The sequence below is a fragment of the Rhodnius prolixus genome, unplaced genomic scaffold, assembly GCF_049639745.1.
Source record: "Rhodnius prolixus isolate KJV_2025 unplaced genomic scaffold, Rpr scaffold_4, whole genome shotgun sequence".
Taxonomy (NCBI): domain Eukaryota; kingdom Metazoa; phylum Arthropoda; class Insecta; order Hemiptera; family Reduviidae; genus Rhodnius; species Rhodnius prolixus.
Window position 1 is genome coordinate 29,829,198 of NW_027411614.1, and position 17,892 is coordinate 29,847,089.

The 17,892-nt window shown below is 30.6% G+C and overlaps 1 protein-coding gene across 1 annotated transcript in view; it reads right to left on the reverse strand.

Annotated features, from left to right (window-relative positions):
• Positions 1-17,892, reverse strand: part of Pka-C3 (Protein kinase, cAMP-dependent, catalytic subunit 3) — a 29,789-nt gene that overhangs the window by 6,522 nt on the left and 5,375 nt on the right. The window contains exons 2-3 of the mRNA XM_074130273.1: positions 11,999-12,167; positions 2,406-2,515 (exon numbers count right to left, since the gene is read on the reverse strand). Coding sequence (XP_073986374.1) covers positions 2,406-2,515; positions 11,999-12,167 — 279 coding nt within the window. The remainder of the gene's footprint in view (positions 1-2,405; positions 2,516-11,998; positions 12,168-17,892) is intronic.

Sequence of the window (17,892 nt, forward strand, 5' to 3'; positions counted from 1 at the left end):
TATATAAACATTAGGACGTTTGAAAGACGGGTTTAGCTTTAAAATGAACAAAAAAGACATGGTGAACAGTTAAAATTGCACAAAAAAGCTTAAAATTGAAGAGACACCTAGTGGGCAGATAAAAACAACTTTAGCAAAGCAAATACTCGTTTAAATATCAAATATTATTCTGAAAATTATAACCTACATATTTAAACAATAATTGCTTCCATTGCAAATGATCAGCAACGAAAGTACAAACTCTAAAAAAGAAGTTATTTATAAAATAAATTTAAATGTAAAAAAATATACTGTGAAAATGGATTTTTAGAGTAAAATTCGACCATTCTCTCTCCCCATATTTATTCACTCATTTATTTTTTTCAAAATTTATTTATGCCCAAATTATAAAGATGAACTGGTCTATGAAGGGAAGATACCCAACTCAAGTAGCCTGTTGTGATGATGCCAGCCAGTTGAAATTCTGCCAGAACAATTAATGCCATGTTGTAAGAAAACAGCCCTGTTCTACTAGACGTAAGCACAGATATCGCTGATTAAATGAGTAAATTTACATAAATTTGAAGTATGAAAAAGAAAAAAAAATCAAACGATCCAGAATCTAGCTCTTAAGAATATTTTAAAACTAGAGATTTTAATAATATTCCTTCTTTCATGAATTAGACAAAGTGAAGACCTATAAAACAATCATGATTTAAATGATAGACGAAAATAGATTCACTTTAAACCAAAGATTTATATCAATGTTTAGTATTTTAAAGTCATAATTAATTCTATCAAATAAACATTTCAAAAGAATAGATTTATGTAAATATTAGCCACGGGTTAAATATGGTTATTTAAAAATAAGTTTATTTATCTATTTCTGAAATTTATTGTTACTTAACGTTTGTTATAATTTTATTTGTAATTTTTAAGGTTCAAATGTTTAAATGCAAAAATAAAGTTTAATAATGTTAGTTATTTACGTTCAATGTGAGTATCCATAGTCTTATGGTTTAGTGATATTTTGAATAGAAACAACAACTATTTATAATTTTGCCCAATAACAAAACTGTTGAGTTAGGCTATTAACTTGACTTCGGCTGTTAGATTGATTAGCACTGTTCAATTATTTGGCACTGATCACTGCTCTTCCTTGTATTATTCTTCCTGTAAGTGATATTTCTGATGAGACTTGCAAAGCAATACTTCTCTGTAGCTAATATTGGTTCGCTATTTACACAAATTTTAGGCCTTGCCTTTCTCTTATCAAAATTACGTGGAGCGTAAGTAAGAACCTACAAAGCTTCTCTGTTGGCCACCACCGGTCTGATAAGGTGGTCTTAATCTAGGTAAATTTTAACGTTCTCTACTTTGCTTATGTCTGGGCGAAGCATTATTAAGGGCTTGGTAGTAATACTCCTTTTTATTGGCCAGTGTTGTTCAAAAAACAAACTTTTTACTGGCACTAGCTGTTCAGCATGTTCGTGCTGCTACAAAAATTATAAAATATCTCCTGGCTGACTGACTGAACGTAGAACCAAATTTGCTGAAGTTGAAACATGAAGTTTGGAAAGTTGATTCCTTATGTACTTAGAAACACAATATATTTTAGATTTCATAAGGGTTGGCCAGAAAGTCTCCGTTATTGGTACCAAGTGGGTCCATTTTGGCTCCCACTAGTTAGAGCACTTTTTCCAGACTGTCCGATTAAGAAGTTTGATGAGGGACGTCTGGGCTCTTTTTGACCGAACCTACACAGGCTGATCTCTGGCAAGTCCATGCACTGCATGATTTTTACTTTAATATACAAAGGCCTGATAGGAGGCCTACGATCACCCGAGTGGCCGCCATGTCTTGTTTTGATGATGCCAATAAGTTTGAGTGAGTAATTTAATTTTTCGTCTGGCGCTTCTATCTGCCACTCTTGCCACCTATTGGATACCCATCTTAGAGAAGAATACTAAAAAAAGATTTTCTGCAAATCGACCACTAAGAGGAAAAGAGAAAATTACACGAGTGAAAGTATGTGAACATTAAAATCAGTAACTAATACCAAACATAAAATGAATGCGAATTTTAATTCGTAGCTCCTCATCTTGTATCAAACTGGAGTTACATGTTAAGACGATCCGTTCCGTTTAATAAAATATCGAAATCTCTTTACTTTTGCAATTATTAAACGGTCAATTTAATTATTCCATTTTTTCACTTTTTTTTCGTATCATTCCCAAATAAACAACTTTTATTTTACAAACCATTATCGATACGTGTTTACTTATAAACAGTAAGTTTTAATAATAATTTATCTTGAATGGGGAAAAAGCTATTCAGAAACATATAAATATAACTTTTTAAATCTTCTAATGCAGTCCTTAATACAAGCATTTTATAATTTATACTAACTTAGTTGCAAATATTACCTGTTGAACAAGGAAATCTTCCAGCGTTGCGCAAATAAGAGAACAGTTCGCCTCCACAGACGTAGTCGAAAACCATATAAAGGTAGCAGGAGTCGTGGAAATGCCACCATCTGAACACATCAAAGAACAAATATTGTATTTCTAAAGCAAACTTTTAAGATAGTAAAAAATAAACATACAGTAATGACAATAATTATTCAAAGGGAAGACACATTGTTACCAGTTTCATCCGTAGTTTTATTTGGCCTTTCCTAAAGTTAACATTCACAATGTTAATATAACAGTCCTGGAGATGACATACTTCCTAGATAGAAAGCTCGCCATTTAAACAAAAAATATCATGACTAGCAATAGGATGAAAGAATTAGTCTCCAAAAGAGGTGAATAGTACTCTACAATAATCATAAAGTTAAGATTCTTGTTCTTATAAATGAAGAGCTTAAACAGTTTGTTTTTAAACTGTTCAGAAAAAAATAAATAAAGTGTTTACGACTGACTAAAGCTGGGCGACCTTGTTCTATTTAGCATAATTTGTGTTCCACTATAAAATTCTGAGTTCATGTTCGAATTTTGAATAAATTCTGTTTTAGTCCTCTTGTACTAACCAGAAATGCCATTTCCTGATTTCTTCAGTAAACTACTTGGCATTATTACTTTTTTTTTTGCAAAAGTTTTTTTGTTGTCAGAAGGATTTTTTCACAGAAAAATTTGTAAGTATTCATTTTTCAGGCGGGTACCTGAGATGTGATTTATTGTTTCCACTGAGATAGTATCAGATACCAAAACACAATTAACTACTTGTAAAAGTCCATCAATTTACATTCATGTTACAATGTTGGTCCAGTACTTTTAATAATGTCAATAATTTGTGAGGAACTGCCTAAAAGGGCATTTTTCTTTAATACAAAGAAACATTAGATCGTAAAAAAACTAAACAAACAAACTTCAAAATAACTGCACTGATTCAAAATTAACTTTAAGACTATATCAAAACTTTTTGGCAGTTACTAGAGAACCAATATAATATCATGCAAGAGAGTCTGCCAAAGATTAAAAGATGTCGGTTGTATGAAGTTGGAATGTATTTTTGTCATAATGATCATTCAAATGAGTAACAATCAAATAAATCTTTATTTTTTAAATTAAAAAAATCACATAAATATCAAGAATTTAATGCGAAAAAAATATTGAATATTGATCAACAATTGAAGTAATATTTTGATAATATTATTCAACTTTTCCCTTAAAAACATATTTCGAAAATATAAAATCGCAGAAGTTGAAATTGATATTTCAATTAGGTCTAGTATGTTGGCAAGAGAGTGGGAAACAGTAATGGCTAAGGCTAATTACTTCATAGACCGTTACAGCCCAAGAAAGTGTAAGGTCCCAACGAGCACGTTGCAAGAATTAGCGTTCATCTAAAACATTGTGACACAAGGGATAGACATTTAAGTTATAGTTTTCTATATGGCACAGCTGCGCTTATGGAAGTCAAACCGTGTTAGAAGACGGAATGCCACCATCTCCTGCGATCTGAACAGATTCCCAGGAATGGCAACATCACATTACATTTACCATGTCTAGATATGGGCGCTTTAAGCGCTCCGATCAAAATCTTTCAGCAGTTAATAATATAACGAATAAATTATTTGAAAAAGTTGTTGTCTTCGGATAATTTAGAGTTATTAGAGCGGGTAATACAGTTAATTTTAATCTGTCACAGCACGCATGATTTTTTTCATGTCAATCTCTGACCTGATTATCTGATTATTAATCCATCATCATTCATTCATACATACATTTATCAATTCGGAATATCACTTCAATTTTTCTTGTCACACCATATAACTTCTACAGAACTTCTTCTTTTAACAGAAAAATTATTAGTGAAGATGAAATACTCTACGTCGAACTGTTAAATTCTACTATGAACTGATAGAGGATGACTATCCGAAACCAGAATTATAGAAAATATGTTTGCAATGACGGATAAAATCAACGATAATAAATTATGTTACTAAATAATACATTTAAACGCTTAGGCCAATAGCAGTAGTTTTAAATATAGTAGGATATCAAATAGATTTTAATGAAATTGTGAAATTTAAAGTTACATAACGTTTTATTTTTCATTATGAATAAATTTAGAGGTTAAAATGTTAACTGGTTACTTGACCCAAAATACCAACCTAAATTTATTTACTTTGAAGAAAATATACATTCATGACAAGTATAGTTGAAATACTTAAGATTATATAAGTCAAAGAAACAAGCGGAAAGAAAACCGACGATGGAGTTGGTCTACTTTCACTATACTTGTATTGTCCAATATAGTAGTAAATGAAATGCATTTAGTTTGAATTTACTATAAATGCAACTTTATAACAGCTTCATTAATCGTAATTCAATACCTCTATCTAAATCTTCAATACCTCTAAAAACTAACTTTAAAAGAAGCTTTATTGAAAGAAAAACTGCACAAAATCGTATGAAATTACATAAATCTTTTCCAAAATGCTTACTGAATATGTACATACATATATAAAAAATTTATCTACAGAAATAAATGTTATCAAACTGAAATGTAAATAATATTGTGTACTCAATAAAAAAACAAATACATAAAAATCGTTTCTGACTTCCCAGCTTAAAATAGCAGAGTAAGTTTATCTTCATAAACAATGAAATAATAAAATGAGTCACCCATTACTTAAGACCAGTCCTAATAAGTAATGCTATTCATCCCCGAATAGAGGCAACGCCTCTGCTGATCCAAAATTGTATCTTTTCTCTCTGAGCAACAAATAAATTTAAATGTTTGTGCTAACAATTCTCTGTCATAAATATTTCATTATCCCTTTAATGTGGTAACCCAAGTTTTCAAATGTTTTCTAAATTTCCAGGTTGTTATTTAATTCTAAAACTATCTGGGGTACAAAAAGAAACAGTCAAATGCTTTTCTCTTCCGAAAAATTATTAACTTCAGACTTAGAATTTTTACTGCTTGTCGGTTTAAGGACAATAAAGCTGTTTTCATCTGATTGGAAATCCAACAAAATTTGAAGTGCCAGTTTAAGCAAACACATTATATTGCTCCATTAACTACGACGAAGAACTTCGGGTAAAACTAGATGAAATTAGGGTGATAGGCTACTATGCGAAACGTTGAGAAATGATAAAGAAAGTGACCTTTTTTTTTAGCCATTGCCCTTAACACCTATTCATCGTGTTTTAAATGGAAGAATATTTACTTATAAAGTAATGATTCATATTTTTGGTGAATTATGCAACCTGTCATTTTATAATTAAAGAACATTTTAATGACTCAACTATTCGCAATTTCCTCATTCTATCTACTATTTTGCAAATAGTTCAATGAGATAAACAGACAAGACCGCTACAATAAAATCTTCATAATTCTACTTTCTTTCACTTATGAGAAAAAATTAAAGTTATCTAAGGAGGTTGTGTCACAAGATTAGATTTAAAAAAAAATGTAATATCTTTCATAAATTAATCAAATGTACAAACATCTGTTTTATTAAATTGATTTTGTGTTGGATGAAGTTTTATTGTTATTAATAAATTTCTATTTACTAGCTAGGTGTATACTACTGGATTTATTGTGTAATAAAAATAAGGAAATGTAAATTTTGTCTAGCGGGCTTTACTTCAATGATGATGATGACCAATACCTGAGACACATGCATTTAACACTTGCATAAAATCCAACTTCTTGATTGGGCATCAAGATCCAATCAAGCACCATCACGTACATTACTTTGCACCTACTTTTCTCATTTCTCTAAAGTCCAAAGTCCATTTTTTCAGACAAGTTGTGTTCTTCTATGAAATATCCAAATCCAAAACATAAAGATAACTATAGTAATTTCCTCCTAATACCTAGTAATATCCAATTTCTTTTTTAAGAAGCAAATATAAAGTGAGATTTAAAGATCAAATATTGTATTAGCTTTTTACCCGAAAAAGTAGTTAAGTATTTATTTTTCTGGAATCTCTGCCAATAAAGAAGGCGACCGATTTTTACTCGAATAAATTCAGGGTATATTCTACGAATGAAGAGCAGTTATGAAGTGTCTTATTATTATTATTAAATGTAATCTAAGATTCAGATATGGAGTCATGATTCTATTTTAAGCAAGAAAGGGGTAAGAGTTTAGCTGCAACAAGTTACAGTTACAAAATAGTGTAAATAATGGTAGAAAACCCAAAAGAAAAACCTGTCTCAGTTAAAGAAAACTGGAGGTATAAAAACACGATATTCTTTTGCATTGTGGATCCAATTCTTTTTCAGCAATTCAAGTGAGTCTACTGGTTTATAACTTGCGTTTTGCGGAACCTTTGTCTTTGTTGTTGTAAACGTCATTTAGGCCCATCTAAATTTCTGATTCCCTTAACCCTTTATGAATCCTCAAGTTTTCCACTATTAATACCTTTAGATTCATTTCATATTTAAATGTATTTTGTTTATTCAAGTTCAAAACATAGATCAAATTGAAATAGGTATCTGAACAAAACAAAATTTTACTTCATGAAAGTGTGCAAGAGATTCAATATGAAAAAAAGTTACTAAAATTGAACAAAATTAACTTAATAAAACTTCTTTTTTTTTCAAAGGATTTTAATATGTACGATGCGCTTAATTTGGCAACAGTAAATACTTGAGGCCATGTATTCAAAGGTGGGGTAAGTGCCAAAATGTGTTGCGAGTCAGAACTAACACTTGTACACATATCATAAAGTAGCATAAACAATAATAGATATAATATGTATATAAGAGTTTATTTTAGATTTGGAGTTATTAAAAAAAGAAAATCTATTTCTAGACTAAGTAAACTTTAAGTCTAATGATATATTGTGATTCCGCTATTATTTTTAACATAAATACGTAAATAGCGAAGAAAGAAGGGGAAGAAATAATTTACTGAGTTATTTGATATAAAATGATTTTTTACTTGGACACTGTGCAGAGAGTAAGTTTAGTTAAAATGATATTTTAGAATTTTAAAACACGATCCGGTGTTTTAGGATGAAACTGTTTTTTTTTTAATGGAGGTTTATGGCTTCATTTCACTCCTACAACTTACAATTTTCATAATTTTATATTTTTACTATGATAATTTTTATATAATAACGAGATAATCATTATTAGTATACATTATCATGTATATCAGGTACATCAGTTTAAAATAAATTTTTTTAAAATAAAATATGTTGATCTTAATGTCAAGTATTTAACATATTTAGTTCTATCAGAGAATAGACCTGAAATATACTTATTTTCAGGATATTTACTAACAGCTACTATCTAAAACTTTCATATAATATGTTCTCTTCTATTCTTAAAACATTAAAATAAAATAAGAAAACTAGGACAAATTCTTAATGGATAGATGATCAGAACTATGAAGTTACTCGTATTTCATAGAAGTAAGGTTTCAGTTGAACTCAGAATTTAAGAATAAAGATTATTCTTATGATAATTTTCTTCTTTATAATAAACTAAATTTTGTCAACAGGATTTCAATTTAAAGTTAAAAATCAGAAGGATTAATCTTGTTTTGTTTTAAAGACATACTCGTGTTAGTAAATAATAAAGTTAAATTTACGTACTATTTGACGGATGATGCTGATACTCGAGAACACTTCTGATGTCAAAAACTTATGTAGGCGAACTTTGACATTATTTACTTTAACGGTGAACGACTTATATTACACAATTGTAACGATAATCAACAATACTATACAGAAATCTAAACGTGTTATTACTTAGTTATTAGATCATAGGTTCGTCACTAATGTATCTATCACAAGAAAGTTTCTCGGCCTACGCCGTAATAACTACAAAAGCCTGTCACTTTATTCATGATTATGGTGATTTACTTCACTGAATAAAACAAGTTTTCTCCTATTCTGACCACTTATACAACATTGCATTCTGCAATGGTTTTTTTTGATACGAGACTCAAAAACACAGATAACAGCTAGTTCAGAAAAATTTTAATTTCAGCGAGTTTAAAATATGAAAACTTGCATCGAATAAGCGCAATAGATGAAAACATTGTAAAATTAAAAGTTTACACACATGTATTATTTTTATGAACTATAGAAACACAATTTTAAGAAAAAATTAATAAGAAAGGATCAGTTATAACCACTTTATGGATTAGAACTCTTATCTTGTAGGTCGGATTTTAATTTGATCATCAGTGCTTAGATAATTCACGTATGATGATTTTGTGACAATTTCTTGTAAAAAATTAAGTGCAATGAAATTGAAAATTAACAATCTTCTTTAATTTACTGTTAGAATCTCCCCATGTTGATCTAAACGCAGAAACATGTTGGAATTTTAGAGCAGTACAGAACTTAACGGATGTTTTTAGCTGGCCAAGTGACAACAACTGGATAAACGGATCATTATTATCACATCTTTGCCGATCCACTTGTATCATTAACATTTTCTTGTAATTCAACTGCAAGTTTTACACTATCTACCTCAGGTAACAACGTCTTGGAAAGCTTTTGCTCCTAACAGTTTGGTAACACAAAGTTAAGAGTATTCATTTCTAGATGGAAATCTGGTTCTAATAATAAATTTATGCTCAAGTGGCTTCTAGTCTAGTGCCCAGTGATTCTAAACGACTTTTAAATAACAAAAATTCTATTTCTACATTTTTTTGATGAGCATTTCTCTTTGCAAATAATTATTTACACATTATGATACATGATTATACTCAAAAGTAGGTTCACCTTGTTGTACTACTTCTATTTTTAAGCAAGGCTACCCATTGTTTCCGACTTGGTCCAACTCTCGAACGGAACTATATCTGAATGAACTAGCGCCCCTGAATTTTACAAAAGAGAAGCGGACGCAAGTATGATTTCCTGTCGTCAAATGATAATGAACCAAAAACAATAAAAATAAAGATATAAACACTATTCTCCTAATTAGCATACCTTATTTTATTAATAATAATACTTTTTAAGTTGAATGAAGTTTATAGTTTAATTTTTGACACGACTTTTTTGTTAATGTTTTAGTACACATATTAATAGTAATTAATGTTGTTAGTAATTTATATAAATGCTGCCTTAAAGATCGTTAGTTATGTTTACAAATTATTTTCGAAAACAATCTCTCGAAGAGTTCTCTAGAATCTATTTATACCTCTACTTTTATTGCAGAAAGTATAAGAAGCACGATGGTGTAGAGAGGGCACTGACCGGACGACCAGCGAGTAATCCTGCTTTGATGTGGGCGAACTTACAATAAAACCAAACTGTACTCGCACACATTTATATTGTAGAAAATACGACGTCCACTGTCAGAATATGTAGGATGTAAATTCATTACAGCAATAAAAAAAAAATCCATAAGGTACGTAAGATTAAAACGTAGACTTCTTCTCACCCAAGAGAAAAGCTTCTGATGTAAGGCTGTAAGGTACCGAAAATAGTAAAGTACTTTATATTGCAGTTGTTAGGAATTACCGTAAAACAAGCCTTCTCATTACAATGTTTTGTTTATAACAAATTGACAGACAAATTTCTCTTATGTATTCGAATAATCCACTTCTTCCGTGGTCACGTTCACCACTTTTATAAATATAAATAAATTTTTCTCTGTGAACTACAGTTACATCGTATCCACTAATCTAATGTGCGAATTAGTAATGATTATAATTAAAAGAAGATATCGAACCAGATTAAGCAACTCAAAATGTCTACGCACTAAGTTCGAACTCCTTATTCAATACTCTAAAAGTTTTATAATCGTCTGTAAGTTTGCACTGACGTAATTTTTATACGTCATGTAGTAAAATGTATATCAAAATTTTACTTTTTGTTAAAATGTTCCACAAAACTTATCTACAGTTTTTCTTTACACATTGGAGGGGTCAAGACAACTCCTAACATTGGCTAAAAATGAAAAAATGATTACTAATCATAGTCACATGTTTTTAAAATGCCTTTTACGCAACCACTTCGTCATTTTCTCAAAAACCTTTTTAGCCGAAAGTTAGCCGCAAAATGACTATTTAAAGTCCACACACAATCTAAATAAACAGAGAAATACAATATGATTGGCCAGAATTTCCCAGAAAACGTCGGAGCCGTTAATTTATTTCAGAAATAGTAATAATAAAATTTTAATTCGCACGTGTGTTTTAAAATGTTTACAATTCACTAGAATGAACAAATAAACACTTCGCTAAAAGTCCGTACGCAATAAACTTCTAAAGATAGTTGTGCGAGTGCATTGGCTTAAAATGAAATTAACTGCATAGTTTATTTTTAACATTTTTGCTAATAAATTTTGCATTTAATTATAAATAGTTCTGATTTCTTTTCCATTGCTAGAGGGTATTAATACTCTGATATCCATATATTGATATAATGACGTCTATTGCAACATAGTACAAAGTTAACCGTCTTTAATAATACTAATAACACATTTAAAATAGGCTATTTTCTTTCTTTAAAAATTAAGAGAATTTAAAAAATGTGAAACAAACAGAGTACAGGGTGAGGACTGCAAGCGACGTGTGTCTTCAGGGCAGCTTCCCTACCCTAGTCAAATAAATAATTAATGAGAAAATGAAACAAACATAGAGAACTTACGAAAGAAATTCATTTACATTCAAATGGCACCAAAAAAACAATTTCTATATTGAAGACGGTATTGGAGACGTAACATTACACTCTTTTGCACTGATACTATGCACTAATTGCACAAAAAGTTGCACCATCCAGTCAAAATAAAGATATACGATTGTAACATTCACAATTTAGTTACCCTAAATACTTAATGTTTTCTATGTTGAGGGGAAAAAATAGCAACTATCAAAGTTTAAGTTAAGTGAAAAGGTCATATTAGCAAATAGATAGTTCTGAAAATGTATTCAATGAAATAATAATTCTTTGTCAAGTGTAGAATTTATCAAAAAACTATAAATTCTATAATGGAAAGAATTACAAAATAAGGTTACAAAAATATCAACTTCGAAAGGGGTCAATATTCATGAAACTGGGCTATCTTTACGAGAAATTGTGGACATTCTTCTTTGCTTTGAGTTTGGAGATCCAGTAAATTCGGTCATTCTGGTAAAGGACGTTCTCAGGAAATATTCAATGCTTATTACCATCGACAACTGCGTTCAGGGAGAGATTTTGCTATTCAGCTGTTATTGGATTTATTGCATAAACGACTCCAAGATTACGGAAGACCAAGCGAACGTTTTCAATAAATATTATCAATTACTTCCTTAACAATGCAAATGTTACACTTTGTTCTGTCCACTACTTCCATATAAAATATATAAAAATTTAAACCAATCCTAGAAGGGGCAATACCTATTCGCCTAACTCGGAATATCGCTTTTACTAGAAAACTTCCAAATTAAGAAACTACATATGAACTGACTAGGAAGTCAGGATGGTCAAAACATATGAACAGGAAGTATTGGGAACCAACCTTTAAGGGTCCAAAACTCTATGCAGTTAGTGATTTTTAGACTGTTTTTTTGATATAACAAAAAAAAAAGCAGAAAGTAATGCATACTTACAGATTGACAATGAATGGATGCTTGAGGTCGGCGAGTATTTCTTTTTCATTTTTAACGTGTTCCACCTGTTTTAATCTAATTACGTCGCTAATTGCTAATATTTTAATGGCTAGATAATCTCCAGTCTCTTTCTCCCGGCACAAACAGACTCGTCCGAAAGTTCCAGTACCTGAAATAAAAATGAAACAATCAACTAAATAATTGTTTTTTTTTTTCGACGAAACTTTTTAAATAATTCCTATTTTCAACGCTCATAAAATACACATTATAATTATATTTTAAAAATAACTTGAATTTACAGTTAATAACATAAAATAATTTGAAGTATATAAATATAATTTAAAATAATAAGTATAATTTGAAATATAAAGCAAACTCCTTATCTACCTTATTATAGAAATTTGAAAAAATGCCAGTTTAAAAAAAATCAAGTGGTAATTTCTATTTTTACTTTACTTCTCAGAAGATATTGTGGGCGCGTCAAATTTCGGAGATTTTGTTTTTATCGAGAATACGAGTACATGTTTTTTAAGCCTGTTGAGTTCAAAATTGTGAATGATTCGTTTTTTCATTTTTTGAGTAGCCATAATTTGCAAAAACGGCAAATAGCACAAACTTGAAATATCGCTTAAAGTATCTATCAGCGTTTTTGAAAACATGAAATCTGCCTTGTTGTATTATAAGAAAAGAATTTTTCATTTTTTTAATACTTGTTTCCAATTTTTTTTAAAACTTAGTAAATGGTCAAAGGGTGGATCCCGTTGTCTAGGCCTTGTAGCTAATTAGGCTAATTATACCATCCCCTTGAAACGTCCAGTAGTTCAAGATTCCCCTCTTTACCAGAGTATAACACCCAAGAAGTTTTATGCAGCATCCTTTGGTCCTGATATGCCAATGTTCTATTGCTGCAACGTAGTGATTGTAACGCGGAAAGTTCTTTCAGGGCACTGGGGTTTCAGGTTAATTAACTTCATCTTGTGAGGAAAAGAGACTCTGTGACCACCCTTTTGCAAGGTCATGGTCTCCCTTCCCTTCATGTCGCGAACTAGCCTTTACAGTGCAATCTGACATGGTTGAACCGACGTTTCTTCTCCTCCTGTCGTAGTCCCCAAAAGAGTTGGACTTACCTACATTGCAACACCTTTCTGTAGATGTTTCCTGATCTATAGGGCCTTATAATAGGGCGTAAGGAACAATTAATTCAGAATGGGCTATCGACCATGTTGCCCGAATCAAGGCCAGCGACTTGATACGGTAGGGCTGCTTGGAGGTGTGTCGTTTGCCTCGACTAGTAGACCCACCAGGGTCTAGAGAGATGCACTTGAATGAAACATGTTTACTCTAAGTTATTAATTTTTCCGGCCCAAAAGCTCCAAGAACTGCAGTTGAAAGAGAAAGTGCCCCTCAGCACAGCCTCCAGGTCTTGGACCCTGCAAGATGCCTGGCGACCTTCCTAGAATCCTCCCACAGCAGCCTGAATATTAGGCAGCCGACTAGGAACATCCCTCTTCTAAATACTGTTAACACTTTGAAACACATCAAATTCACAAAAATGTAGAGGGAAACTAGAGCCAGCAGAGAGCAGACTATTAATTTTTTTTTTTTTAAGTATTTCTAATATTTTAACTCCCACGAGGAAGTATGTTTTTCTCTTAGCAGCCTTTAAAGCTCACTTTCTCTTTTTTATAACTTCGTAACACCGTTGTCCGAAATCCGGCGGTCTCTAAGAAACTCCCAAAGCGCCTTGACTCTAATCTTGTCGCATCTTAAATAATAATAAATACCTCGAAAATATAATTCAGAGTAAAAGAAATATATGGAGAAAATTTGTAATTTATAAATGAAATTGGGTGCAGAAAGAACAAATCTTGTGTATACGATTTCTAATTGGAAGCAATATTTTTTAAATAGATCTGTGAGGACATATTAATAAAATGTATGACACTAATATCTGATTTTGTCACGTACTGTTTGTATACTTTCTCTGGCCACGATTTAGCAATTATTATTAAAACAAACAATGAGGCCTTGAATAAAGGAACACTGTCTCTGCACAATCATTCAGTAACTCATCTTGTAACCATGACTACATTCACAGACGATATTTGTTAACAACAATGGACTATTGCAACATTAACAATTACAGTAGTTGTAGTTGTATCATTCTTCTTTACTAAATTTAGTGTAACATTTAGTTAACAACATTCTTTATATCTGGCCACAATCTTTTAATTAACTAACCAAAAAATAAAAATAAAATTAAAACATATTCTTCGATTAAATTCAATGTCTTTATGTTTTAAAAAGAAAATTAAAGATAAAAATAATTACATTAAATGACCTACTCAAGACAATTAATTCCTTTTAACAACTTTTTAATCCTAGTTTTATTGGCAAGCAAAATTATGTTTTAAATTAACTTCTTAAAGTATATCTATCAGGAAACTTATAATGTCTACTCTTTTCCGCAGTTCCGAAAATTGGTGGATTCATTTAGTTGCGCAAACATTTTACTTTCAACTACTATTTCAGCTGGCACTCACCAAAAAAAGAAGCTGTTATTGTTCTATTTTTAGAATTCAATAACCTCCTTGTTACAGCGATAGTAAAAATAACATTTTGAAAGATATGACTGTTTTTATAGTCAGTCTTAAAATAAGTTCACACAGATGGAGGTCATTTACACCAGAAATCGTGTAACTAAAGTCACGATATATTTCGATTAAGTTTTATTTGTAGAGAATTATTGATTTTTTTTTTAATCTAAGAAATTGAAAGCGTTCAATTGTTAAATAAATTCTGTTAATTGTATTGTTTTTTTATAATTAAAGAGCTTTAAGTATTTGGTGTAACAAATTAATATTTAAAATTTCGCCATTTAATCAATCTAAAATATGTAAACCTATCTTTTTTCGGATTTTTAAACATCAGTACCATTTTAAAAAACAAATTAATGTAAAATAATATGTTTTAACACTCACACGACTATCATGATTAGTGCAAATTTACCTGAGAGTTGCAATTAATTATAATAAAAATATAAATGACGTAAATTCAAATGTTCATTTGAAAGATAGCATTATACAAAAAAAATACTAAAAACTTGGTTTATTCATTGAATTGGCTGGAAATATGTATGTTTCTATTTGAAAGTATGTGTCACTAGACTGGGGAAAACAACGTGTTATACCCATTGCAGACTAGATAAAGGACCAGGAACAAAGTTCTCAGTTTACATCTAAAAAAAAGTATCATACTCTGTTCTAATAATGAGAACTCTTCAATAAACTCTGTACCTTAATTAATCTTATCTGAATCTCAAGCAGTTTTGTTAATTATTTATGTTAGTTTTCCAGTTGCAGAGCAAATCAGACAACAGTAGTGACAGCGTATGACTTCAATAAACTAGGAAACAAATTTTAAAGATGCAGTCTACCTAAGTTGGCCTTGATTATGGTTACATAATGTTATAAATAGAACATTTAATTACAAAAATGTTTTTAACCGTAATCAACTTGATGTGGCTAATTTGAGCAATCATTTGCATAAATGTCATCGTAAAAGGTAGTAACTATGTGTGCCAAGTTTGGATTTTCATCTGACCGCTCTTCTAGTTAAAAATAAAAATAGAAAAACGGACATAAATCACAAGAGTTAGAATTAATTATTTTTCAGGCTTTTCCCACAATAAGAGATCTGAAAATCGATTTATGTACTGCTTAGTAATTTTACATTTCAAACTGCCGGTTTGTAATAGTTATTTATTACTTCCATTGCTTTTAATAACTTCATTATTAAATTTAGAACGCTATACATACATACACATGTGCGAGATTTATATTTTGGAAAATGTAAAACATATCAGTTTTTTGACGCAGATCTATAGTGCGGTGTACGGTGAAAGAGGTCAATCTATCAAAATATTCTTTTGAACCTAGGACTGTAACCGTTTATTACTTCAGGTCACAGAACTTTACTTAGCCATATGGATTGTTTTACTTGTTGTAGGGGATCTCATACGGGAAATATTTGAATCCGGAAAATAATAGGATTGCTCTAATATTAAGGTTGCCCTAAAACGAGAGATCACTGTCAGAAAGCTAAAGATTAATATTGTAAAAATCATTTACATCTACTTCAACAATTCAACGTTTTTTTCTGGATTTCACAAATCGTAAACACTGGAATCGTTTTCATTGCCACATTTTTTCGATCATAACATTTGTAATGTAATATAACTTCCTTTAACGTAGACTCAATAAATGAACGGAACAATTAGCTTTTTTCTTCTTCTTCATATAACAATTTCTATCTAAACATATGTGTAAAATGTTTTATGGACTCACTGCCCTTCCAATTTGTTAAGAACTCCAAATAAGTGATATCTTCCAGCTAAATATTTAAACTTGCTGCTAAGTTAATTTGTTTATTATTTTAAATAAAAAAAATTATGTTTATTTTTTGAATAAAAGGCGCACTTTTTCTTAAGATTTGCAAATATAGTTGTTTTGAAATGTAGAAAGCATTGATAAATAATTAAGATGTTTTGGTAAAATACGAACTTATGGTGAAATTCTAAAAATGTGTACTCTCAATAAAGTTAAGAAAAAAAAATAGTCTTATGTAAAAGTCAAATAATAAGTATTAACAAAAAATAAGGCCCTTTATTTTAAATGCTTGGATCTTGATGATAGATATTGGATCCTGCTGCATTTCTTGCAACCATTTGCACCCTTCCACTGAACCTAATAAAGAAGTCCTTTAAGTTTGCGACTACTCACTTGTAGTAAGTAACAATCAATTAATAACTGACAATCCCCAGGAGTGGGATTAATTGAAATGAAATTTGTTTCAACTTGAAACATAAATGACTAAGATTCAAAAAAACTTCCATATTATACAATCTTTACTAGCTTAAAAAGCTTGTAACATTAATTCTCAAGTTAGCTGGCGTAGATTACTTGACGATAATGAACCGAATTTCCCTTTACAATATGCGAAATGAGGTGAAGAATTACACGCGCGTTATCATAAACATAATCGTTCCACTTATACCAGCACTGAAAGAAAACGCCTATTAACTGACAGAATAACCGTGTGAAAGGTTTAAATCCACTTTCTGCTCTACTATAAACTTATTGTATTTTGTTGAAAGCAATACTAGCGTACAACTATGTAAAGTGTTAACATTTAGTTTGTATTCAAAACAAGTTTTGACTGGCAAAATATTGTACTTCTTGATCTCGCGGAATGAAAAAATTGAGATTTATGGATACGATTCCAGATCTAGGCAGAAATGTTTTTTAATGTTGTTACCAAATCCTCATTATACGTTAATAAAAGAGAGTGTGAGTGAAAGTTAGAAGTTGGAAAAGAAAACATTAACCACAGTTTACTGAACTAGAGGAGTCTAGAGTTTAAATCAGATGGTTTTGCGGATCAACAGAGTTTGAAATCCTAAGTTAATTTGTTTCATAATGGTACTTCTGAACAGTAACAATGAAATTACCCAAAGGAAAGGAATTAAAGGATTATTCTCTCTTATTACAGGATTATTGAGGATAAGATAGTATATCCTAAATGTTGAAGTACTTTTTTAATCTTTAATTTCATTAGCTTAAGTAAAAATTCGTTTTAGGGTATTACCTTGCAGTATACCGTTTTATAGATTAATTTATCATGGCACATCGACCACACTACGCATTAGCATTGAACAGTTTCGATACAGCAGTGCTATATTATGGGTAAATCTAAAGATGCGATGCTAGAAGCGTTGTGATCCTTAGATGCAGGTCAACCCAGTTCATAACAAAGTATCATGAACTGTATTTCAGGAGCAGAGAAAGAGACAAGTAGTTTTTTGATTGAGCGAGTTAGTTCCCTTATTTAGGCAA